This window comes from Falco punctatus (genome assembly GCF_963210335.1).
Source record: "Falco punctatus genome assembly, chromosome: 6".
Lineage (NCBI taxonomy): Eukaryota > Metazoa > Chordata > Aves > Falconiformes > Falconidae > Falco > Falco punctatus.
The window spans coordinates 12418819-12443749 of record NC_137585.1 but is presented as its reverse complement, the minus strand read 5'-3'; the positions used below and the strand labels follow the sequence as shown (position 1 = coordinate 12443749).

Sequence of the window (24931 nt, the reverse complement as noted above, 5' to 3'; positions counted from 1 at the left end):
GTACAGTAATTTTCAATGCACATTAAAATGCTACCTCAGCCCATTTCTGTAGTGTCCCTACTTGCTTACCAGTGGTTTTTAAGGCCCGTAATTTCTCATCAACGTGATTCCAGCTGATCTGGCCTGACCCCATCCCAATGAAAGTATTTTCTCTTTTCAATGCTGTTGTCAGGAATACATCTCTGTGGGATGCCCCTAAGTGTCCACAGCCTGCACACCCAGTTTTTGAAGGTTGAGGAAGCTTGGCAGATGTTTCCAATCTCTCTGGTGCAGAGCAATCCTCAACTTGCTTTCAAGCAGCTGATTTCTTTGCAGCAGCTTGCATATTTGTTTTGATTCGCTGCTTTGCCTAGCAGTAATCTGGAGAATGACACATAAACAGAATTGGGGCTACAACACTGATAAGGGCTGCCTTTCAAGAAATCTCTCAGATCTCATTCTCATGTTGAAGAAGTCATTTAGACTTCTCTACAGGTCCTGAATGAACAAACCAAATACCTTTAGCATGTTCCACATAAAGCTATGTAATACCAAGCAAAACCAAGGAAATGGGCTGGCTTTTATCCAGTTGAGATCAAAAGACTTTGGACCCTCTTACACAAGCTGAGCAATGTGACATTTCACTCCAACTTTTCGATCCACGGCTGCAGTGCTTTGCAGGCAAAAATAGTTTGGGTCTTTTTCCCCCTTAAAAGGAACAGAAAATACTCTGTAAAATAACATCAGAAGAACAAGATATATGGGGCACTTTATTTCTTCTAATTAGATCAAACTGCAGATTCAAGGAGGACTGCATAAAACCTTGCGCTATCACTGAGTATGTAACTAACTCTTTGCTGAGAGAGTAAGCACTGTGGCTCACAGCGAGAACATCCATTACATTTTCATACATGCATGAGGCTGAATTTTTGTTTCAGGTGCAATTGTAAATCGACCTTAACTACAGAACTGTGATTACAACACAGGAGTTTCCCTGTGAGTTCCTTCCCTGCCTCCCACCCTTGCACAAAAAAATACATACTTTTTTCAGGTCCTAGGGCAGAGTTAGGTGAAATGGAAGCTAGATGATTATTTACCTTTAGAGTTAGTGGGATTTACCTCGTGTAAATTGTTTGTATTCATAGCAATGAATTTGCTCCTATTTCAGTTGAGGATGTGGGCTCCTCGATATTTAAACCTGAGCCTTCTATACAGTCAAATTGGCAACAACTACCAAGTCCTCGCAGCATGAAGTCTTGCATTAATTTCCACGCAGAACTTTATTGGCGGGATGACTGGAATTCTGCAGGCTTTCACAGCCAAGTTTGTGCAATGAGATTCCTGCAGCCAACTTTCTTAAGGATACATCTGCATGGCACAGCGCAATGGAGTGCTGTGGTAGCTGAGCTAGCCCTAACTTAAACTTCTGGAGCGGGATGTGATCCCAAGGAAAGTGTATTCTCCCAGGCAGGAGCATGCACTGCTAACTCGGTAGAAAAGCAAATCCTGCTGTTACTAGAACCCACTGTAGTCTCTCAGTGGAGCAACAGAGGGAAGGAATAGCAGTAAGAAAAAAAAGCTTACATTACCAAATGTAATCCTTACTACATATTTCTTCCTTCTAAAAGACCTCTATATAGCTATCCGCCATCTCATATTGGGAGAAGAAATGCATTAGGAATTATGCTTAGTAGATGAAATTCAGAAAAAAACTTAAACAGTCAGTATTCCCATTTGTGCCAGTGAAGAATTTCAGCAAGAGCCCAGCTGCTCAGATGCCCACACAATGGAGCCTGGTTTCAAAACTGATAAAGGCCCTTAAAAGCCAGGATGATGCAGATTCCCCAGAGCCATATTCAGAAGGTCTAACTTCCATCTCAGATGCTAAACAGAGTCCACAGAAATTGGCTGGTTTGCCTAAGGGACTCTGAAGAGCACTTGCACTGGCATAAGTAAGGCACTGAGGAGGATGCTGTCTGCAGTCCATCAGTTGGAAAGCCTGGCCACAGGGACCTAGGAGGGAAAGATTTCTGTTGTTTAAATATACCTACCTAAATACCTGCTTTCCTGTCCTCCCCATTTTCTCCCGAGCCATCTTGCATGAGCTACCTGCTTCAGAAGTAAGACCAGCTAGCAAAACCACAGAATTTTGACCAATTTTCTCTCCTTGACCTTTAGCATAGGAGGCAAGGATTTCTGAATGTCTCTCAGGAGAGCCAAGGTCTAAGTGCATCAGACCGAGGCAAGCCAAAAAGTTTGGAAGAGAAGAGGAGGGAAGGGGAGGGGAGGAGAGGAGGGGAGGGGAGAGGAGAGGAGAGGAGAGGAGAGGAGAGGAGAGGAGAGGAGAGGAGAGGAGAGGAGAGGAGAGGAGAGGAGAGGAGAGGAGAGCTGACATGGTTCACCAGCTTGAGGGGGGGAGGAAAAATGCTTATAGCCTGTATTGGAGCTGCTTTTTGAATTTCAGAATCTCCCAGAAAACAGAGCAGAACACACTGGGTCTGCAATGGAAAAGAAAGAATGGAGACGGAATACGTCTACGTAAAAGGCTTCGGAGATCGAAGGAAAAATCTGCTTTTGTACTGGTTCACACTCTGCGTGTCTGAGGAGTCAAATGCCACAAGAAAATTTCTGATCCTTCTACTCTGGAGATGCCACCATCCGCAAACCTCCACGGTTGGTTTTTAATATATCGGTATTTTTCTAATGGGCCACAGCTGTCTTTGAAAGTCTAAATTAAACGCACATTGTTGGATGTTAACGTGAAGTGTTACAATGTTCTTGTTGGCCAAAGCAGAGTGCAGATAACCAGGTTCAAATGCAACCTCAGATCCTAATCATGAACTAACCTTTCATTAAAGGATGGCAGAAAATAAATAAAGGGGTAGAAGCTTGGGCTCACACTGTACCTGTAGGCATGACTTTCGCTGGCTCTGTTTTGCCTGAATTCAGCTGTGCCAAGAGGGACAAGGTTCCTGCAGCCACAGGGAAACTTCTCATGCATCCTGCAGCTGGCAGTAAGAAGTGTGTGTGTGTGGGGGGGTGTTGTGCCTTTGAGAGAAGAACTGAGACAGGGACTGATCTCCAAACCTCACCAAAAGAGAAGACTGCAAACTGTTTTTCTGGCCCATCTTGCACACCCAGATTCCTTGAAGAGAAGGGTACTGGGTTAAACTGAAGTGTTTTCTTTTACAAAAACACATGTGGGAAAGTGTTAAACTGCGCAGCATGGTATTTTGGTTTCCACATCCCCTGATGAAATGTTTCTTGCCTGGAGAAAACAAAACGGAAGGAAAATATCCCCTGGAAATATCTGCATAATTTACTCCCACACACCTAGTGAGAGATTTACAATTGAACAGCAGTTCCCTCAAACCATCACAACATTGTGCTCTGAATTACACTTCTGTACTCCTACCTGTAAATTATACTGTTAATTAGTTAATGGCTGTAAAGTGCTTTGGAGAAGAAAAGAGCACTCATTAAATAACATTGTTCTGTACTCCAGTGTACAATGTTCCACTCTTCATTAATCTCCAACCTCTTCCTGAACCTCTCGCTAGCAATTAAGTTTCAAAGCCTCAAATAGCAAATTAGTCTATTGTCTGACTTAACTGAGATCAACATCACTGTTCAGAAAGTGTTTCCTGAAACCTTAGCTTCAATTATCTTCTAGACAATTTCAAGCCGGTGTTTCACATCAGATTCCCAAAAGAAAATCCTTGGTCTACATCTTGAAAACTTCAGTCCTGGATAAACCAAAACCTCTGTATGGACAAGGGAAATCAAATATACAGGATTAGATTTTTCAAACAAGCTCAAATCCCATTGAGAAGAGAAAATGAGGCGCCAGGTGCTCAGAAGAGTTTAACATGCAGGATGCCGAGGACTTTCAAAAACCTAAATCCCTTTTATGGGTGCTGAAACCTGCTCCTGGCAGCAGGTCCTGGTGAGAGGCATTTGAAAACCCAGCCCTTTCTGCCACTTGGCCAAGTTTAAGATCAACTTGTCCTTACAATTCCTGGTTGCCTTCACCAAGTATAATATCCAAGCTGAAGTTAGCAGGAGACCTGGCTATGTTCTCTGGTTTCTGGTTCTCCTCCCAAGTCTTCGCTAGCTGAACAGTGTTCTTTGTTGCGCTTGGGAAGTGGTGCCCATGGTCAAACCTATAAGCAAGCAAAAAACCCAAGAACTCCCATCTGACGGGCAACCTGTTTTCCTGTTGGGCTCCTGCTTGAGAAATCACCTCACTACTTTTCCTACACTGCCTTTTTAAATGCCTATCCCCCCTAACCATCCCAACTGCCCTCCCAGGAGAAGTGGGTCATTACCTTACTGCTCTGTGACAAGTCCTAAACAGACCCCCAGGGTCAGGAGGGTAGTTGTGGCACAGGACTTTTGAAAAACACAAGCCTCATGCCCATAGATTTAGTGTGTGCCTTCTTCCTCTTGCAGATGCTTCTTTGAAGGGTTGCACTTTCTTAAAGTAGCTCTTATGGGTCCACCAGAGAATTTCTAAGCAGCTGCTGGGATCAGATCTGATCACCTGAGCCACACCAGGGTCTCACACATGTGTCAACGATGTCTGTCCTCTTTTCTTCCCCCCCCAGAGATCCTCTGGCCCCTGTTTTCATGGACATTTTGGGTTGCTCAGACAGTGCCACCTGGGCAAATTGGCAACTCTTGCCCTCCCTGCCCAGGGGCCTGTTCCAGTGCTGCAGTGGTCTCCAAGCAACTCCCACCACACGGCTGCAGAAGAAGGCAGAGGCAACTTGTGGCCCTCCAGCTCTTCCCACTGCAGGAGCCCCTCAGCTGGCTTGTCCCAGAGGAAATCAAAGTTCCACTTCTGCTGAGTCCTCTCGATGCTTTTGCTCAATGTGCACTGTAAGTCCCGCTACAGCTGCTCATGGTCTGCAGGGCCAAAGAGGTTCCTCCGAGCATGGGTCATCTTGCCCAGCCTCCACTCCATCTTTTCTCCTCAGCACTGCTCTCCGACAAGCATATACAGCAGTGACTCCCTGCCAAGGAGACCATCAGCCACCCTTTGCATGCTTAGTTTAGTGGGCGCTACATACTCTTTCAGGGGAGTGTGGCACTAAACCTAGATACTTTTGATACTGCTACAGGAAACTTATTTTGAAACAAATTTATCCTGGTCTCCAGTCCAGGGTGAGAATTCCTGTCTATAGGATATGTCTATAGAAGGATGAAAAGGGTGAAAAAAGAAGGGTGAAAAGCCTTCACCACTTTTGTGCATCCTTATTTTAGTGTACACTGGGTGAGGGTTTGCTCTAAGGGGACAGAGATGCACAAAGAAGTGGACAACATCCCTTGAAGCAGTGCAGCAAAAGAAGGCACAGAAATGGTACTTGGGGAAAATGACCATGAGTATCACCTTAAAATGGGAAAGGGCCTGAAAAAGGAAGACTTTCAGGACAACAAAGGCTGATGGCAACCAGTGAAGTACAGAAGACATGTTTAATTTTACTCTGGAAGTGGTACCTCCTTCCTGACAACTCTTACTGCCATTTGTTTTGCAGTGTCAGCCAAGTTGGAAGCTAAAGATGATCAGAGCAATCATCTGCTTCTTGCCTGACATTTTCATTCCCTTTTCTTGAACCAGTTACCTGACCAATGGTCCCAGTCACAGATAAAACCACTGTCTTCCCTAAAACAGCAAATGCAATGCAAGCATCAGCAGGTGGATTTCCCAATTGCGAGCCTGGCACGGGGACTGAGGAGACAGAGTTTTCACCCTCCTCTGGCAGGTAAGGTGGGGACACGGCAAGATGTAGGAGAAGTATCAGGCATTTTGCAGATTTCATAGGCAAGAAAGTCATAAATAAACCAAATACATTCACCCACTAATTTCTGTACCAGGTCTTTAATTTCTAGAAGAGCTTGAAAACAGATCTTAAAGGTCCTTCAATTCTTTCTCTCTGTGGATCCACAACACTCAGCCCCACTCACAAGCCGTGACGTGTAGCAGCGGACAGGCTAAAAAGAAACCTCAGAGAAATATTAGCAAACAGCCAAATTTTGGATCTGTTGCGCTACTGCATTCTGAAGGGCGCAAAGAGTTTGGGGACATAGCTAAGAGAGGTCAACTGGTAGTCTGTCTAGACCATGCAGATGATCACACCAGCAGAGCTCCTTCAGAACCTCAAGCTTCAGGCTTGGTCTCCAACATCCCAATGGGTGCTTCAGCAGCAGCTGACACAAACCCAGAAGCGACTGGTGCAATCCCCCCCTGTATTATCTTTGCAAGGTTGTATCTAATCCACCTGAACTCTGAGCATCCCCTGGCAATCATGCCCCAAGTGCCTACTCTGAGAATGTCACACGGTAGCTTTGGTATCAAGAGCCTTTTAGCAGCAGGGTGGTGCTGGCACTTCCATGGTTCTGCACCCAGCCTGCCACAGGAAGCTCAGATACGGATGGATGTGGTTACCCCCTCCGAGGTGGAAGCTGAATGTCAGTTCTGCAGCTCATAACGCACCAGAGCAGCAGTGGTCCAAAGAGATGGACCGGCTCCTCCATCTATTTATAAATCTTGTTCCCTGCCCTTAATGGCTCTGAACCGGGGTCCTCCAAATACATGGCCCACAGCCACAGGAAATTAACCCTGAGAGTGCCAGGTCTGGGTTGCCCTTATGGTGCAGGGATCGATTTCCAAATGTTGGGCGTGGTTCTCTGAAGGTTGATTATCTCCCATGGAGCTCCAGGATGGGAAACAGAGTAGCCTTGTTTGGTCTGGGACACCATCTGGGGCTGATTGTTACATCTGACAGGCCTGCAGTGCCTCCTGGGCCCCAGCCAGGTCCCACCAGTGGTGCTGTGCCATGCTGGTTACGCTGGCTCGTCTGGCTTGAGCTTTCAGCACCCGGCTGCCAACCCCAGCAAACCTGGCAGGTGCCCACCAGATGCTCCTTGCTCACTGCAGGGCCTGGGAAAGGTGGAAAAGCACTTTTCCTGGGGAAAAGCAGCCGAGAGCACAACAAAGGTAATCCTCTAGGTGGCATCCAGAATCCCCAAACTCCACACAGAACTTTGCCATTGGAATATTCAGTGCTGCGCGCTGTCACCAGAGCTGGTAACAATCACACCTCTGCAGCTTCTTCATCCGGTGCCAAGCCCTCAACAGCTTAAAATGAGTTTGTTCAAAGGCAATTGGGTCTTAGGAAAAGGTCTAAGGAAACGATATGCAGAGCCTTGCAAGAACATTCCTCTGTGTTAGAAACTTCCCTCATAGGTGCTAGGAACTGTGTGATATCAGTGAATCAGAGTTAGCAAGAAAGAAGGTATTTATCAAACAACTATGGCCCTTCCCAACAGCACATTTTAATATCACATAGAAATGAAGTAGAAAAGACTCTACCCCACTCTGTTAATAATTTGGCTACTCCAGTGCAGCTTGCGAATTCAGTGCCTTGTGTTTAAGACTAATTCCAGGTGTTTCCAAGGGAGATAAAAAGCCTGCAGAGAGGATAATCACAGAATAACCTTTCCCTATGGAAATTTTCCTCCTAATGAGCTTAGCTATGTCATGAATCACAAATGCTTCTAACTCTTAACTTCTGTCATGTGCATATACTGCCTGTTGTCATTCCCATTTTTCACGGATGCATCCAGGGTGAAATCCTGGCCCTACAGATGTCAGTGCGAGTTTGCTGCAGTAGAACCAGGATGCAGCCCCTCGCTTTTTTCAGGACTCTTTCCAGGTCTTGGCTCCAAAGCTGCACCGTCACTATTCCCACAGCTCAGTCTGAGTTGTGTGGCTGAATCAAAACACCCATAAAACGAGACCAAAATGTTTCTGAAATGCAGAAACATTACGGGTAGGATCCCTTTTTTCTTAACCCCTGTGTTCCGCGCCACCTAAGAACAAGCTGTGAGCCTGATGCTGTCAAGTTCACACCTGCCCACAGACACATCCTAAGCCGAGATGCAGGACAAGTGCTGAGCGCCGGAGCTCCACACTGGCAGCAGCCACATTCTGTTTTCTCCCCAGTTCTGCGCTAGCTTGGATGAGCTGGAAAGAAACACAAACTTCCCAGGCAGCTCAGCGCTTGCTGCTTGCGTGGAATTTTTGGAGCACCAGAGGAACGTCACCTTGCATCCCTGGATTTCCTACCTATGCACGAGTTAAGAAAAGCAGATGACAGCAAGTAACGAAGCGAATGGTGCAGATATTTCATTTTCATTCTTTCAGTGAAGGTCTGTTTCCTAAATAATGTTGATACCGAAAGTTGCCAGCTATAAATCTTATTTCCAGGCTCATCGCTTGCCTGTGGCAGATGCTCAGGTACCTTCAGCTCATGCCTTTTTAAAACTCGAGCTGAAAAAAAGCACCTCCCCGCCGCCCCGCGGCGCGGAGCAAGCCCCAGCCCCCACCCCCGCCTTTAACACCCCCCACACACACACTCCGCTGCCCGTCTCGGCCGCCCCCCGCGCGGGGCGGTGCGTGCTGGAGCGGCGTTTATTCGTTATAACGTGGAACATCACGGGGCGTGCGGGCGCCGCGGGGCTGCCCACCGCGGGGGAAGCGGGACCGGGGCGGGGAAGCGGGACGGGGGTGGCGGGCCGTTCCCAGCAGCACGGGCCACGGCGGGGACGGGGCTGGCACTGCCGGGCGAGCGCCGGGTGGCGGCGGGGACGGTGCGCCGCGCCTCCGGACTGCGCCCCGCCCCGCGCCTACACCCACGGCAGCGGCGGCTGCGCGCCCAGCGGCCCCTCGGGGGACCGGCGACCTCGCCCCCGGGGCTGTGCCGTGCCTCCCCGCTCCCTCTCGGCCCCGGGGGCTGGCGGTGGCGGCTCCCGACCGGAGCTCACGTACACGCGGGACGCGCCTAGTGCCGCCTCCCCGGCAGCGGCGGCCGGGGCCGTTCGGCACCTCCGGCCTCAGGGCGCGAAGCGCGGCCCCGCCTCACGTGCCGCCGGGGCAGGGCGGGGCGGGGCCCGGCGGGCGCCTCGCTGGGCGGCAGCGCACGTGGCGCCGCGACGTGATGGAACCGCCCCCGGCGCGGCCCGGCGGTGCGGGGGGGCTCGGCCCGGCGGTGCGGGGGGGCTCCGGGAGCGCCGCTTCGAGGCCCTCGGCTCTCGAGGTGGTGGCGGGGAGCGCTGCCCGTGCCCCGGAGCCTTTCGTCGCAGCGAGACCTGCGCTGGGGCCCCGGGGCCGGCCGGGGGTGGTGGCTGGTGGCGGCTGGCTCAGGGCAGCGGCCCGGCAGGCCCGGGAGGAGGGCGCCTCTGTGGGCAGGGCCCTGCGCTGAGGGGTGGTGGGCTCAGCCGGGCGGGACGGGAGGGCCAGCGGGGCCACTGCTCTGAGGTGACCGGTTCCCTCGCTCGGTGGGCTTGAGGTGGAGCGTTGGTGGCATTTCCTCAGCTGCAGGTGGAAAGGTGCTGAGGGAATGGCCCTGGATTTCGGTGGCAGCTGGGCTGGGGGCTGTGGAAGGTCTGGGCAGACCGAGGTGCCACAGGGGCACTGAGCCCCTCGGGTGTGGGTGTCTGGGGTGGGCCTGGGCGCCTGTGGGTGCTCGGTGTGGGTGACTGGGGTGGGCCTGGGCACCTGTGGGTGATGGCTCCTGTGGGGTGCTCAGTTCCACATCAGCTGAGGTACCAAGGAGGTGCTGCTGGGGTGAGCAGGTCTGTGGCAGTCGTGGCTGCACACGGTCACATATGTTTATATGTCATCATAATCAACACTATATTTTCCTGAGTTTTAGTAACCTAGCATTTCTACAGAAGTAAAGTGTTTTTCATGTTTCACTTCCCCAGTCCCTCTCAGAAGACTTGTGAAGCAGGCTGCACAGTCCCTGTGTGGGAAGGTAGGCCTGTATTATTTACTCCATTTTCCAGGTTATGATATGCAGACAGAAGTGGTCGGGGGTTTGTTAGCGTTGGGGGGACTCCACCTCTGGAGTTTCCATTTCTGAATTTGAAAGACCTGCTTGTTTTTATTCTTCTGGGTTTCTATGCTCAGATCCAAGAGCAGGAAGAGAGGAGAGAACTGGAGAAAGGCTGCAGTTTTCTTTAGCTTATTTACAAGCCAGGCAAAAATACCATTAATGATCAGAACGATGAAGATTTTGGCTGAGAAGGGGATAAAAATATTAATTCTATGAGGACATGAGTGTTGTTAAATTTGGGCAGCGGGTCCCTTTTTCCCGTATTCCTCCATCCCCAGCGTTGAAGATTTACACAGTACTTCCATATTCCACCCCTGCGCATTACTCCTGCTAAGGCAATGCCAAAACTTTCTGTTATATCTCCCCCTTCAAAACCATTTTTAAACTCTTGATGGGGGCGGGGCTGGGGTGTGTGTGAACCGGACACCACTTTTTGCATTTCCTTGTGGATTGTGACTGTTCCCAGGGTGAGAGAGCTCTTGCAGCAAAACTTAGAAGTGAGGAGGGCAGAGCCAAAACCAGTGGTGTTCCTCCGCATCTCCCCACCAAAGGGTGGGCTGCAGCGCTGCTGGTAGCACTGGTCACATTGTCACTTTGTCTGCCTTCCATTGCAGAAGCTGGCATGCTTCACTACATGGTGTGGGAACAGTGTTGAGCCTTTCCTGTCAGAGGAGCCAAGAACTTCTTCCAGCTTCCATATAACCCCTCCTTCAAGCCCCTGGTAGCATCTTTACATGCCCCCACCCACTGCTTCACATGCCCTTGCTGCACACCCAAACCCACCGGCAGTGAACCTTTATACCCCAGCACGGGGAACAGCTCCGTTGGGACTGTGCAGTGGGAGATGGAGCATTGGGGGCTGGTGGAGGGCTGAAATCCCCTCCTCAGCCCTCCCACCCGTGGGATGGGGAGGCCTTTTTTTGCTTGGTTTTCCCTTGCAGGTATTCCTGTGCTAGTCCAGCATTTCAATGTTGAGGCTGCAAAATTAGAACTTTCATTTTTAAGGTTTAAAGGTAGCTTCAGATGGTAAGAAAACTGGCCTAGCAAGATGTTGCTACATCTTGCAAAGTGTTTTTTGGTTGTCCTTTAACTTTTAAGAGAGCCTTGTGTTTTAGGCAATTTTTTCTTGAGATTGTTCCTTTGTCAGATCACAAGCTATGAAACCGTGTGTTTTTCTGGCAACATTTGTTTTTATTGTAGTCTAGGTAAAGTAATTTCCTACGGAAGTAGCAATGCCATTTATGCTGGGGCTCAGTTTGTTTCACAGAAAACTGAACTCTTTGGAAACAGAATTCCGGTTTTTCTTACTGGATTTTGTTTTGGAAGCTCAAATTAATAATACAGTTTCTGGCATAGCTGTGTGTAATCGTGCCTTATCTTAGGTACATGGATATATTTGTGCCAAATGCTGTGAATCATCTTTTTAGCCATTTCCAGTCACGATCTGAGGTTTCATAAGATTATAAAGGCAATTCATGTTTAAGCATCACCTCATCCTCAAGGTTCTGCTTTTGGTTTGCAGCATGCTTTTTACAGTGGATTACTCTTGGAAGGATTGTTCTCGTGAGTTAGGTTTGCCATCCGATCTGAATTTCTGATATCTCTCGTGCTTTGATGTCTCTTGCTCTCAACTTGATACACAGCTACTGCCTTACAATTCATTGACAGCAGGAGAGGGTGGTGGGATGATGCAAGGGATTGCAGCAGAAAGAAGGCTGTATGAGTGTGTCTCTCTTCCAGTTGTGTACTGGTTGCATCCTCTGTTCCCTTTGATCCATCAGGATTGGCACTTCGAGATGCAGTGCTGCCTTAGTTCTAGATGGGAAAAGTACGTTAAGAAAGGCAGGAGTACTGACAGAGTAGATCTTTACAAAGACACTTTTTTTCTCAGTTGTGGTTGTGAAGAGCTTTGCAACTTCCTATTTTGGTGCATACCAGTAAGAATTAAATAATAATAAAAAATACAGTGTTTGTATTCCTGGACATTGTGTGACTCGGACCAAAAACCAAGGAAAAATGAAGGATGATGGTGGGATGAGACTGTTAACTTGAGGCAAGTGTGATAAATGCAAAAAGTGACAGCTACGTGATTATTACATCAGTTCTGGTCTCTGTGCAAAGCTAAGGGCTTGTATTTTCTGTAACTTGTAGCCTTCATGAAGTGTCAGTGAACCAAAAGACAAATTGCTGCATGACACCAGTGCTCTCTGACACTGTGTGTGCCTTGAAAAATGTTACTGAGTAAGTTCCTATTTTCAATTAACTGTATAAGTGAAAAGATAAATGGAGGTAGAAGAATCACAGTGCCATTATCTATTCACCTGTTCACTGGAGATTAATTTTCAAATAGGCTTAGGAGTATTGACTATAACATAAAACCCAGACATAAACACAGGAGAAATTAAGGGCTAGATAATCTTTCACACTCCATTTATCCTCTTACGCGGCATTTAAAATTCAGTCACAGAAACTAGACCCTGTAAGATATTGAGGGCATGGGAAGACTCCAGACTTTTTTCTCCCCCTCCACCCCAGAAAACAGGTTTTCCATTAGTTTTTGTATCTGCAGTGTTCCTCGCCTACTGAAACAAAGCTACTTTTACTTTCTGAAGAGTGAGGAAGATACTCTGTGTAATTTAGTTGGCATATAGAAAATAAAACTAAGTAAATTTTTAGCAAGCATACCCCGTATTAGGGATGGAGCAGTTACATGGTCTTTTGCCTGTTGACATACCCCTGAGCAGATAGAGCAAGACCAAATACTAAAAAAGAAAGCGTACGTATAAAACAAAGAGGAAGGTTACAGCTATAAATAACAAAAATATGCAGGTATAATGTAGATGATTGTGCAGGGAAAGGTGACACTGTATGGAGGAAAGGAAAATATTTGGTTGTATGAAAAGCTGGTAAATGCAAAAGCATACCTAGGAGCCTGTGTTTTTGGAGGGAGGTGAGGAGAGCCCACGCTGCAGGGAGGAAAAAGGATGGTCACTGTGGGTCCTCTCTGAGGGGAAGCGTTGGTGTAAGTAGCTTCAGCCTGGGAGGGAGTGACTGCTTGTGAGATGATCAGGACCTCCAAACTGCAGTTGGTGGTGCCCAGAGCTGTATAGGTGAGACAGCCCTGTGCTCTAACTGAATTCACTACTGCATGATGGAGGATGAGGAGGGCTGGGAGAGCAGAAGAAACAGAGAAAGGGTGGGTTTCTGGTAGAGAAATGTGGTGTCAGCTGGCTGGTTCCTCTGTCAGCTCAGCACCCCCACCCTGCCAGTTTAGCACCAGCAGCTCAGGGAAGCAGTGATGTCCATGCTCACCCCTCCATGTTGGTGGAGAGGAGCAGGAGAAGGGCTGAGATACTCCATCTGCAAGAAGTTAGTGACAATGTGCTACCATGGTAGAGCTGCCCACCCTCAGGGGCAGGTTTTCTGGGCACAGGCAAAGCAGAACCTAGGTGAAAGATGTCAACCCAAATTGACATCTCCTTCTCTCCTCTGATTCTTTGCTAGTTCTGTGCTTGATGCTCCCTGGTGCCCTCCCATATGGTCTTGCAGGTTGGGAGAGCCAGAGAGGAGAGTTCATACACCAGCAGGAAAGGCAGGCAGAGAGCGCTGCCCGTCTTGATCCTGCCCTGCTCTCCCTGGCACTCTCTGGGAGGACAGCTGAGAATCAGGCAAATGAAGGCAAAGGTGCACGAGAATCTGCTGTTCATTTCTGGCTGTGGACACAGGGCTTCCCTGTTACTGTGTTTGAAGGGGATGCCTGGGGCTGCTCTGTGCCACCCCTGAATCAAATCTTGGCACTCGGTCTTTGGGCAGCAAAATTCAGTCGTGCCTGCCTTTTGGTCAGTTTTTTTCTCAAGTGACAAGCAGCGAGACTACAAAACAAAGCTCCGTAAATTAATAGCGTGCTTCTGGAGAGGGTTTCTTGAGCTGTATATTGTAATTCCATCTGCCTTCATTCACTCTCATGCAGAGATGTCAATGGTGTAGGCAGGAGACGGAAACACAGCGCTTCTGAGCCTTTGCTTTTCTTCTTTCCCTTTTTGGGCAGCAGGTACTATAGCTGACCTAGATCTAGGCATTACCTGTTAAGTATACAGTGTAATGGAGTGTGCAGCATCTTAGCCATTGTCAGACCAAGGAGCATGTGCATCGGGATTATATACAGTACTCAGGGAGGCCTGGGCAGTGGCATGACCTCTTGCTCCTCAAAGCTGGTGGATACTGAACTGCCAGATAAATGGCCTGACCGCTTAGGCCTTGTTTCCTCAGGAGACCAGGATAAAATGGCAGCAGGGGAGTGATGTCAGATGTACTTTTCATTTTGGTTCCTTTCTTAGAAATTATCTTATTTTTCCCTACATGTTTAATGTTCTAATCCAGGATTTAACTGGTTATTTAATGTGGAAGCTACTGTGTGATGTTCCCAGTGAGTTCTGGAGAGTCTCACGGACCCAGCAGATGATTTATATAAATCAGTTTTGTAAAGAAAGCTTTTGGGATGTCTGCAAGTCTAATCATTATGGAGATCCAAAGAGTCTCACTAAGCTGCAAAGGTCACTTTGGGGCCAATAGCATCAAGTGGTAGATGGAGGGAAATTTTGCCAGGCAGGTTTTGTCCTGTGTTTGTCCTGCAGCGAGAGGCAGTCCAGAGCTTCTGTCTCTTTCCAATCCGACATCCAAATTTACCCAGAGAAGATGTGGATGCCTCATCCCTGGAAGTGTTCAAGGTCAGGTTGGATGGGGCTTTGAGCAACCTGGTCTAGTGAAAGATGTCCCTGCCCCTGGCAGGGGGGGTTGGACTAGGTGATCTTCAAAGGTCCTTTTCAAACCAACCATTCTGTGATTCTGAATTTGGCAGTAGTTGTTTTTCCCCTTTTTTCCACTCTCCTAAAGCTGATAAAAGTCTTAAGGATGTGGGAAGACCAAAGGGTTTCAGTTATTTTCTCTCAGATGAACACCAGTGCAACCAGGGCTCCGTAAGTTTGCCCACTCTCTTGCCTAGCAAGCTGACACACACATGATCTGCAGCGAGGCGAAAGCTGCATGCCTTGCCTGACCAGCTGGATGCCACCAGAGTATGTGACTGAGCCCTATTTGCCTTCTGCACTGGCACTTTAGTTTGGGTGCATTTCCTTTATTCAGCTACCAGTTTTCGCAAAACTTGTGAAAACATAATTTTCTTTGATATTTCTTCCCTTCTACCAAATACCCAATAGATTCCAAAGCTGGGAGGAGAGGTTTGACAGCAGGGTGGATGAGGATAAATCTCATTCACTTTGCAGAGCAGGCAAAAATGACAGCTGATAAGGAATGTGATAAATGCAGCACGTTATGGCTGTTACCTGCTCCCCATGCCTCTTTTTTCTGATTCATCCTCTTTCATACACATTCATATGTGTATATATGAGCATGAAGCCATGAAAAATAGGATGTAAATTAGAGCATCTCAGTGTCTCTCATGTTTGTCTGGGAGGCCTTTGAGATCTGAGGAACACAAGGTGGCCAAGGCCTCCCTACTGGAGACACAAGTGGTCATGGTTATTCTAGATCTTCTACTGCTTACTCTCACAAACTGGGGTATGAACTGGTAATGTGTCACTCGTTCCTGGTCACCTCTAGTCCGCAAGTGTTAGCTTGTTCCCTGAATTGGCTTTAGTGTGGGCCAGATTGCACACGCTGAGGTGTTGTCCTGCTGTGGTTAGGGGGACCACGTGCCAAGGGCTGTTTGCAGTCAGCACTGTGGAGTGAGAGTGCGTGAAGTCTGGTGCCCTCCATGCAACACACTTCTTCAACAGGCTTTGGACCCTTATTCAGCTGTACTGTACGTGCTCTCATGACACGCTCCAGGATGTGCAGCACTTCCCACTTAGAACTGAAAAATAAATCAATCATATCTTATGAGTACGATACAGGGCTTAATGGGCCAAGTGCTGCACTGCAGGGATGTAGGCAGTGTGTGCTGCTTAGCCATGCAATCAGAGGATGGTCCCTGGCCCTGTTTCGCTTAATGTTGTAGATGTTGCCTGTCTCTCCACCTGTGTTTTGTTAGCGGAAAGGGTGGGCTGCACATATACTCCAAACTTCATTCAAAGCAAAATGAGGCAATTCAGCTGTGATTGTGGATTTGTAAGATTAAAGCGTGCTTGAGTAAACAGTTACCTGTAGAAGCACAAAAAAGCCTATCTAAACATTAATCAGAATTATTTAATTTTTTTTTTACAACCTCAACAGCTAAATAATTTTTCAGTTAAATAATAAGTAAGATACTGCATAGGGCAGTTTAGTCCAGCACTAATTTTCTGAATGGGGCTTTAAACCCTTGGTGATAAGGGTCCTCTGGGGAGAAGTTGACTCATCGTGAGGAAGATGTGCTGGGCTGCAAGCTGCCTTTGGAAAGGCATTTACTCAGGCCTACTCCATGGAGTAGGCCTACGTGAGAGAGCCTCGTGTGGGCTGTAAGTCAGACGTGAGCTGTGCACCCACGTTAGCATGGGCGGTGCAGATCTGAGGTGGTGGACTCTGTCTTGCAGCTGAACTTGTACAGGGTGGCCTGTCATGGGAGGTCTTCCACAGCTCCCTGAAGACTACAGAGAACAATTGAAGTTTTTAAGTGTGGCACAGCTTCCTGAGGAGGAAATGAACTTGACATGGAGTGGTGGACCTTGCCAGCTCCAACCTCCCCTCTGACCTAAAACTCTGGGAAATGTTCTCATTATAGTTATTACCCAGTTATTACGCATTTTCCTACTTGCTACACATAGTGCCAAGAAGACAAGGATCAGTGTTTGTTACACTGTAGAAAACATTGATTAAAAATACGGTATCTTCCCCAGCATGGGGTCTGGGTTCAAAGTCGTTGGTCAGTGTTTGTAGTTCTGCGTACACTTCTGTCTGTCATTATGTCTGCAGTTAAGAGCTGGACGTATTTTAACAGTTAGATGTGGTATCTCTCATCTATTGAGTTTCTGCTAAAAGGGCAGAGGGATTGTGAGATGGAGCGAAATATGCTATATGAACATAGGAAACAGCCTAAGTCCAAGAAAGGCCGTAGCTCAGAGTCTGTACTGCGCCCCATTTTTCACCCATTAGGACTTTGAGTCTTTGGGAATGAAACTGAATTCCCCAAAGCTGGTGTGGATGGGATGGGTCAGCATAAAAGGGACTGGAGGGGGAGGAGTACGTGGTGAAGAGGTGACCTGCTGTTTCTTACAAGCTAGGGACTGCAAGAGACAGAAAAGATCCAGCACAACAGACCAACCTTTCCAGTGTGGTGGTCTGTCTGGTGCCGGCAGCTGGGGACCGCAGGGGCCAGCTTGGATGGTCACTTAGCATCACCTGAGTCCTGATTGTGAGGGAGGGAACTCACAGTGCAGACCTTCATTTTGTTTTGTGATATTAAACCCCCTTTTTTCCTTGTGAAGGCACTCATTTTTCGTCAGTCAGAAGAGCAAAAGCTTCTGTAACCTCCCTACCTATCAAAGCAGTCCCATGTCTGCCAAGTTTTTGAAGGAAGACCTGGTACTCAGAGGTGCGTTGAGGCTCCCACTGGGGCCAGTACTGATGTCATTGGGAGAGCCTCTGCTCAATTTTTACCTTTTTCCAGCAACTTTGTTCATGCCTGGGGCCAGGTGGGCCTGTTTTTGGTCACCAGGCTGCATCTGTGGCTGCACTGGCCAGAGCAGGGGTCCTCAAACTACGGCCCATGGGCCGGATACGGCCCCCCAGGGTCCTCAATCGGGCCCCCGCTATTGACAGAACCACCCACCCCCCCACCCCCCCCCCCCGCTGGGGGTTGAGGGGGGAAACCAAGCAGCCGCAGATGACTGCCTGCCACTTCATCCGTGCGCTGGCCCCCTGGTTAAAAAGTTTGAGGACCCCTGGGCTACAGGGAGATCATCAGGGCTTGCAGTCTGCATGCCTTAGCACAGTGCCTGTTGGCCAGCAGGTGAAAGAGTGGAGCTTTCCTCCTTGTGTAATGCTATGCAATTAGGTATACAGTGGGTGTTTTATGCCTTCCTCCAGAGCATCTGGTGCTGGTCACTGAGACAGGACGCCGAGTGGGATGAAGCATCAGTCTGCCCTGGTGTTGCAATGCCGATGTTGTTGTCTCCCTGGTGGGCTATCATCCTGTGATACCCTTCCAGCTGGTAATGTGCCCAGGACAGAGTTTTAGCACCATCCGCCGCTTGAGCTGCTTGCAGCCTCAGTGTAGCGTTACCAAAAATAAAGCCGTTTGAATGAAACAAGTGTTTGGAAACAAGCTGTCTCTCTCCTGCTCTCTTTCTCTCTTCCCCCCAAGGGTGACAGAGTGTGCAAGAGCAGAGGGAGGGAAGCAGCTTTGTGAAGGCTGATCAGGGCATGAGCCCTCCCTCTTTTCCCTCCTTCTCCTTGGGGAAACAAACAATTATGCTTACTCTGCACAGAACATACTCACCAAAAAAATGCCCTAGTGCCTTCATCTGCAAAAACAGCTCTCGGGATCAGTTTCCCATTCCTTAACCCATCACCTGACACGTTGAAAGAAAAGAAGAGAGTCAGGGCCAAACACAACATTAATCAGATTAGGACCTTTCTTGGGACTTCTTTATTTTTATTGCAGTTTCCCAGTTTCAGTTACTTACCTCATTTCTCCTGAACACCAGGGGCGATAGCCCAGACAATGGCCTGCAACATCCTTAACAGGGTAGATTTTCTGGTCTTCAGCCCAAATGTTTACTCCTAGTTCTGGCTAGTCCCCAGCCGAAGCAGTTGGCCAATTGGCTGGACATCTCTTCATACAGCTTATGCTTTCATCAGGGGCTGAAGTGAGCCTGTACTGTCAAGGGAGACAGCAGATTTTTTTTTTTTTATCCTGTTTTCACATTATGCACTCTTGAAACAGCTCAGCTGGGACAAGTTAAGTCTTGGGGGCATGTGCATTGCTGTAGAAGTGTCAAGGAAGATTAAAACCAGGCACAGAGCTATGACTGCTAAACTAACCCTCAGAAAATGCTAGGAGGGGAGCTTTTTGTCTTGGTGCTAGGTAGAGGTTAGAAACTGTGAGCAAAGACACCATCTGCTGCCTTTTCATTCCTACAGTGTGTCTAGAGGTTATAGGCTGGGTATACATGCTCTGTAGTACAAGAGAGAAGCATAAGCCAATTTTTCTCCATAACATTCAGCTAACTCTTCAGGCTAGAAAACGTCGCAGCAGCAGTGGTGGTATCAGTTTATTAGCACAGGTATGTAATGGAAGTACCATACCAACACTTCTTTCAGTGTTGTCCCTGAGCTCCCTGTCCAACTGAGCAGAAGAGATGGATATGAAATGACATCAGCATCGCTTGGTTAAAAGATGATGGGCTGGAGAAGGGAGTAAGGGGAGGTGAGATTAGCCTGCTAGCATTTCAAGTGTATTAAGACAAAGGCAAAGGTTGGAGTGTTTCATGTGGCACATTGTGAGTAACGAGGAGCCAAAGACTGGGATATAGGATATACAAAAGGAAAGTTTAGTCTCAGTTTCAGGAGAGATGTTCTGTGAGCTGTTAGATTGTTGACTAGTTTCCCAGGGGAAAGCATGAGGACAGAATTTTTTAAAACCAAATGGGGCAAAGAATGAGAAAATTCACAAACAAAACCAGTCCCAAACTGCCTGCCCCCCCCACCAGCCGCGAACAGCCAAGGTCCTTTCCCTTTTTTTCTGCCCTCTGTTGCTCTTGCTCCCCAGTTAGTTCCTCTGCTTTAACCCTTGTTTATATGAACAGCCACAGTGTCTCGGATGCCTATTAACATGGCATGTCCTCTCTCACTTGTTCGGCTTTCCTCCTGCTCTGTCCTGTTATGTTCCCCTTCCTATGCTTGCTCTCTCCTCTGCTCCCACCCCACTACCTGCCCCCAGGGACCCATCTGGGACCCCTGCTGAAAGAAAGGTTCCATCTTTCCTCCAAATGTTTGTGCATTTCTTGCTGAGGAGGACTGCAGTGTGCCATGTTCCCACAGTAGTGGGTCACTAGCCAGGAGACAGTTTTTTATCCCTACAGCTTCATGCACCTGGCTAAGAGTGGGGAAGACTGTTATCTGTACTTTGCTTATATGAGGAAGCTGAGAGGCGGCCAAGAGAAGAGGTTTACTTGAAGTGGCATGCGAAGGCCAGGAATGGGCTGACTCAGTTCTCTGGTATCCCATCGCAAATCCTTTCCACTGGCCCGTGGTTCTCGCACTCCTGTCTGACCTATCTGTCAGGAAAGTCTGTAAATGCAAGAGCACTCCCAGTGTGTTAGGCAGCACAGAGGAAAAAACATGATATGGAGGGAGATTAGATTTAGGTGTGATCCTGCAAACTTCCCTCTGGATTAAGCATTTAAACCATTGTTGCCGTTTCTTTCAGCAAACAAACAAGGCAGATGTAGCTTTATTTACCAAGTAAGGAAGTCTCCATAAAACATTCCCTAGATTTGAAGTAATCATGTTTTTCAATGGAATAAAAAAAAAAAATTAAAATTGGCATGCAGCATCTTCTCTTAAGTCTAGGCAAGAGGCACACATTTATTTCCAGTAGCAGCACACAGCGTACTGACTGTAACTAGGTGAGAATGCTAAACAGACCCAGTTTCTTTGCTGGCGTCTGAAAACAGGGATAAATCCCTCCACAGACAAAAGACAGATGGTGCAGGCATTGCTAAAATCCTGCCTTCCTAGAGTCAGAAAGCTATGCAAATCCAAAGGTTCAGAGTGTGAAAGATTGTTAATTGATTATTATCTTTTTGGGGTTGTTGTCATACTTTGCCAGTGGCATTGAGGTCTGTCAGAAAGCTTAGCCCTACGGGCAGGCAGAGTATTTTTCTGACGGTCTTAATTTATCCTTCTCTGGATGAATAATGCGCTGTTTCTCATGCAGAGGAAGGGAAGCCAGGCTGTTGTTACAGAGGTAGGAGATGCAGAAAAAAAGACTGGAGAAGGGAGTGGGTCAGCTGTTGTCTCCTGATGCATTGACTAATTTGTAGGGAGAGTGTGGAAATGTCTGAATACAAAATTGTGGATTTTATCTTTGTAGTGTTGCATGATACACTGCCTCTGTTCTGTGAGCACTGCGTCTCTGCCACTGTACCTCGCAGTGAAGCTGCTCCAGTACTGACCATTCAGGATGGCCACACACACCACTTTCAAGTCCACACTTTGTTGTGGGCTTGGAGCTGTCTGTCTGTATTCATCCCATGGCTTCTTCTCCATCGCTGTACAGAGTGCGCTCCAGGTTTTCTTCTTGGCATGTGGTGGCAATCCCTACGAAGAAACAGACACTAAGGGACAGGCAAGGGGACACCCACAGGTTCTTGTGTGGGATCCGGCTTTTGCGCATCAGTGCTGCACTGTCAGAGCACGGATCAAGCAGCACGAAAGGGCTGTGGTGGTGAATATGAGCAGGTTGTTAAAATGAAGCTGAGTCAGTGGAAGGCTGACTGGTGGCCAGGCTGGGGAGGAAAGCAGACTGGAAGAAGACCAGTGAAAGCAGAAGCACAGAAGGAGAGTGGGAGTAGAGATAGGAGATCTGATTGTCTTGCTGGGAAACAGAGATGAAAGGTGTGCCTTAGATAACTGGAAACAAAAAAAAAAGGCCTGGAACGAGGAACCAGAAATATGGATGATACAAAACAGGACAGCACAGGAAGGGCGTCTTCTGTAATGGTTTGCAAGAAATATCTGTCCAAGGAGCACGGCCCCCTCAAACCTGGCAGGGAACCAGAGTTTCCAGTTCTCCCCTGCTGACAAGTCTCTGTGAAACTCAAGGGCAGCGTGTCCCATCTGGCTGTAGTACAGGGACATCTTTTCAACTACCTGATGCTTAGCTCAGGTCACAGAGGTGTCTTGGATATCAGTCTTGCTGATGAGCCAGTATGGTTTTGCCCAGCCCTACCCTCCTTGCCACTTTAGTCTGTCATTCACCTCTTAACTTTGTCAGCCGTGGTGTTTACATATCTAGTACTTAATGTTGCGTTTAACAATGTGCATTGTCCTTGTGCAATGATGCTGTGCCTTGGCTTATGTAGCTGGTTCTCATGTCATGCTTCTTCACAGCTCAGAGTACATCTCAGATAGTTCAGCACTGCAGGTTCTCTCCTGTTGCACAACCCCATATAGCATCTGCTGTGACCCCGTCCATGTAGCATGCATATGTGAACCCATAAATGTGGATTGCTGGGACCAGTGATCAGCAGTGTGTCCTGTGAAGGGATGTGGTGGACAGTGGCTGCAGCACTGCACCACAACTGAGGTGTTTGTTGTTACCTGCAGGTGTGTTACTGTCTTTGTGGTGGATATTGTCTGCCTTGACTTCAGGAAGGCTTTTGATACTGTCTTCCATAAGAACCTCTTAGAGAAGCTGGTGAACTGTGGGCTGGATGAGCAGTGAGGTGGGTTCAAAACTGGCTGAATGTCCAGGCCCACGGGTTGGTGATCAGTCACAAGAAATCTAGTTAGAGGCCAGTAAGTAGTGGAGTACTCCAGGGGCCAGCACTGGGCGCAACACTGTTCAATATAGTTAATGATCAGGATGATGGGGCACAGTGTACCCTCAGCACGTTAGCAGATGACACCAGACTGGGAGGAGTGGCTGATACACCAGAGGGTTGTGCTGCCATTCAGAGGGACCTGGACAGGCTGGAGAAATGGGCTGGCAGGAACCGTGTGAAGTACAACAAGGTGAAGTGCAAAGTCCTGCACCTGGGGAGGAACAACCCAGTGTATGCTGGGGGATGCACAGCTGGAAAGCAGCTTTGCAGAAAAGGACCTGGGGGTCCTGCTGAACAACAAGTTGAACATGAGCCAGCAACGTGCCTTGGCAGCTAAGAAGGCTAATGGGGCCCTGGGCTGCATTAGGAGGACTGTTGCCAGCAGGTTGAGCGAGGTGATACTTTCTCTTTATCCAGCCTTGATGAGGCCACACCTGGAGTGCTGTGTCCAGCTCTGGGCTCCCCAGTAGAAGACATGGACATGCTGGAGAGAATCCAGCAAAGGGCCAGTAAAATGATGAAGAGACTGGAGCATCTTTCTGATGAGGAAAGGCTGAGAGAGCTGGGACTGTTTAGCCTGGAGAAGAGAAGGGTCAGGGGACCTTAACAATGTGTATAACCACCTGAAGGGAAGGTGCAAAGGGGATCCAGGCTCCACCCAGGAACCAGAGGTAATGGGCACAACCTGCAACACAGGAGCGTCTGTGTGAACATAAGGAACATTGTTTTACTGTGAGGGTGACTGAACATTGACATAGGTGGAGTCTCCCTTCTTAGAAATATTCAAAAGCCATCTGGATGCCCTCCTGGACAACTGGTTGAGCAGGGGAGTTAGACCAAATGACTGCCAGAGATCACTTCCAACCTCAACCAGTCTGTGATTCTGGTGTTCCTGGGACGCTCTCCTCTTTGCACACTCCCCTCCCGCACTGTAGTTTTGTGGCCTCTCTCCATAGCATGACCTGTTAAACCAGCTGGCCCTCTTCCTCCCTTCTTTCCCACAGCTGGACATGGGAGACTGAAATACTGGAGAGCCCTGAGTATTGAGGAAGACCTGAGAAGTCTGTAGTGCAGACAGTTGAGCACCAGCAAGTGCAAGTGGATGTTTCCAGTTGTTTCTTTGTGTGGTCAGCAGTGTTTCTGGAAAGGCATGTTTTACTTCTGTGTTGACTGATAAAACACCATCCAATCCTGTTAAGCAGTGCATCTGGGAAAACATTAACCAAGCCAGCCAGGTGGCCAGTTTCAGTGACTGACAAGGGCTTCCCAAAAGTCTTCTAAGAGCACTTTTTTTATTACTGTGTGACGTCAAAATTCCTTTGATCCTCCCAGAAATTGTATTGTGATTTCTCCCTTGTTTGTTTTGAAATGAGCCTTTCCCTCATTTCTCATTAGTTCAGGTTTTTGGTGGTACTGATGTGTTATTTTACAATCAAAGTGCTGAAAATCTGTATGGGGCTCCCAAAATGTGTCCAGAGTACAGGATGGGGAAGGAAACAGAAGAAGAAAATGCATTCTTTCACTTCTGCTTCTGATGCTGGAGGCTTCTTTCCAGTCAAAACAAGGCAATGTCAGGTTTACTTATCTTGGGGATCTTAGACGCGTTGTGCTTCAATAGCCCACAGGCAAGAGACCTAACCCTCTTGGTGCTGTGCTGAACGGAGGCTTGGCCTGTCTGACTTTCTTGGAGCCTGGTGACTGTTGCTCCACTTGAGAGCCTTTACAGCATCAAAACATTGGCTTATTTGCCACCTGCTCCCTCCCAACCTATAAAGGAGGATTGTGGGTTACTGCTATGCATCAGTTTCGTGCAATGTGACCACTGCCTCACATGTCACTGTTGTGTTCTTAGTTCTTTCCCTCAGTGTCCTGAAAGCTCTTCCTTAGTCATCTGGGGGTGGTGGTGGGGGGAAACCTCAGCCCTCTCTATTCACATTCTAATGGTGAATTTTCCAGCCTGGATTTTTTTAAGACACAAGCTTTGGATCCACTCTTGAATTTTTTGCAGTCATGAACAACCAGGTCAGGAAACCATGACTTGTAAAAAAGTGGGTCATTTGGGCTTCCAGGTTTGTGGCTCACTTCATTTTGCTGGCAGCCTCTGTAGCACTCTATCTCGGCTCCGCTGGGTGAGCCACAGCTGCTCAGCACTCCTGGAAACTTGGGTTGCTTACTGTTGGGGGATCAATAAACAGATTTAGATTCCTGATTCCTAACCCTCTAAATTTAAAGAAGGTCTTTCTGCATTTTGTGCAGCCAACAGGCACTGAACAGTCCCTGCTATTTGTAGCAAAATCATAAGAATAGGGTAAAAACCTGGAGGTCCCCTTGAGGTTCTTTGGAAAATCCAGAATATCTAAACTGAGTTCTTCTTATTTGTCTCAAAGGGATCCTTACGTGGTCTTTTGCATGAAACCATAGAAGCTTAATCTCCATGGTATTTTGCATTTACTCTTATGATCCCCTAACACGATCTTAAGAGTCGGAGCTTGACATGGCATTGTTAGCCAAAGACCACCAGTTTTCCTCCCAGGCCATCAGTGGCCATTTTGCTGGACAAGTAGA

At 48.0% G+C, this 24931-nt stretch overlaps 2 protein-coding genes across 12 annotated transcripts in view; one reads left to right on the top strand and one right to left on the bottom strand.

The window, feature by feature from the left end:
- MANSC1 (MANSC domain containing 1) overlaps positions 1-24931 on the bottom strand; it is a 342189-nt gene that overhangs the window by 275424 nt on the left and 41834 nt on the right. The gene's annotated exons all lie outside the window — the stretch shown is intronic.
- Positions 2369-24931, top strand: part of LOC308065864 (uncharacterized protein) — a 60462-nt gene continuing 37899 nt past the window's right edge. For 4 of the 11 annotated variants that reach the window (XM_080392438.1, XM_080392433.1, XM_080392437.1 and 1 more), the window contains exons 1-2: positions 2369-9800; positions 17904-24931. The exon at positions 17904-24931 is cut by the window's right edge. In XM_080392438.1, coding sequence (XP_080248564.1) covers positions 8210-9331 — 1122 coding nt within the window. In that variant the 5' untranslated portion in view covers positions 2369-8209 and the 3' untranslated portion in view covers positions 9332-9800; positions 17904-24931. The remainder of the gene's footprint in view (positions 9801-17903) is intronic. The other 7 variants (XM_080392432.1, XM_080392440.1, XM_080392439.1 and 4 more) reach the window with 5 other exon arrangements.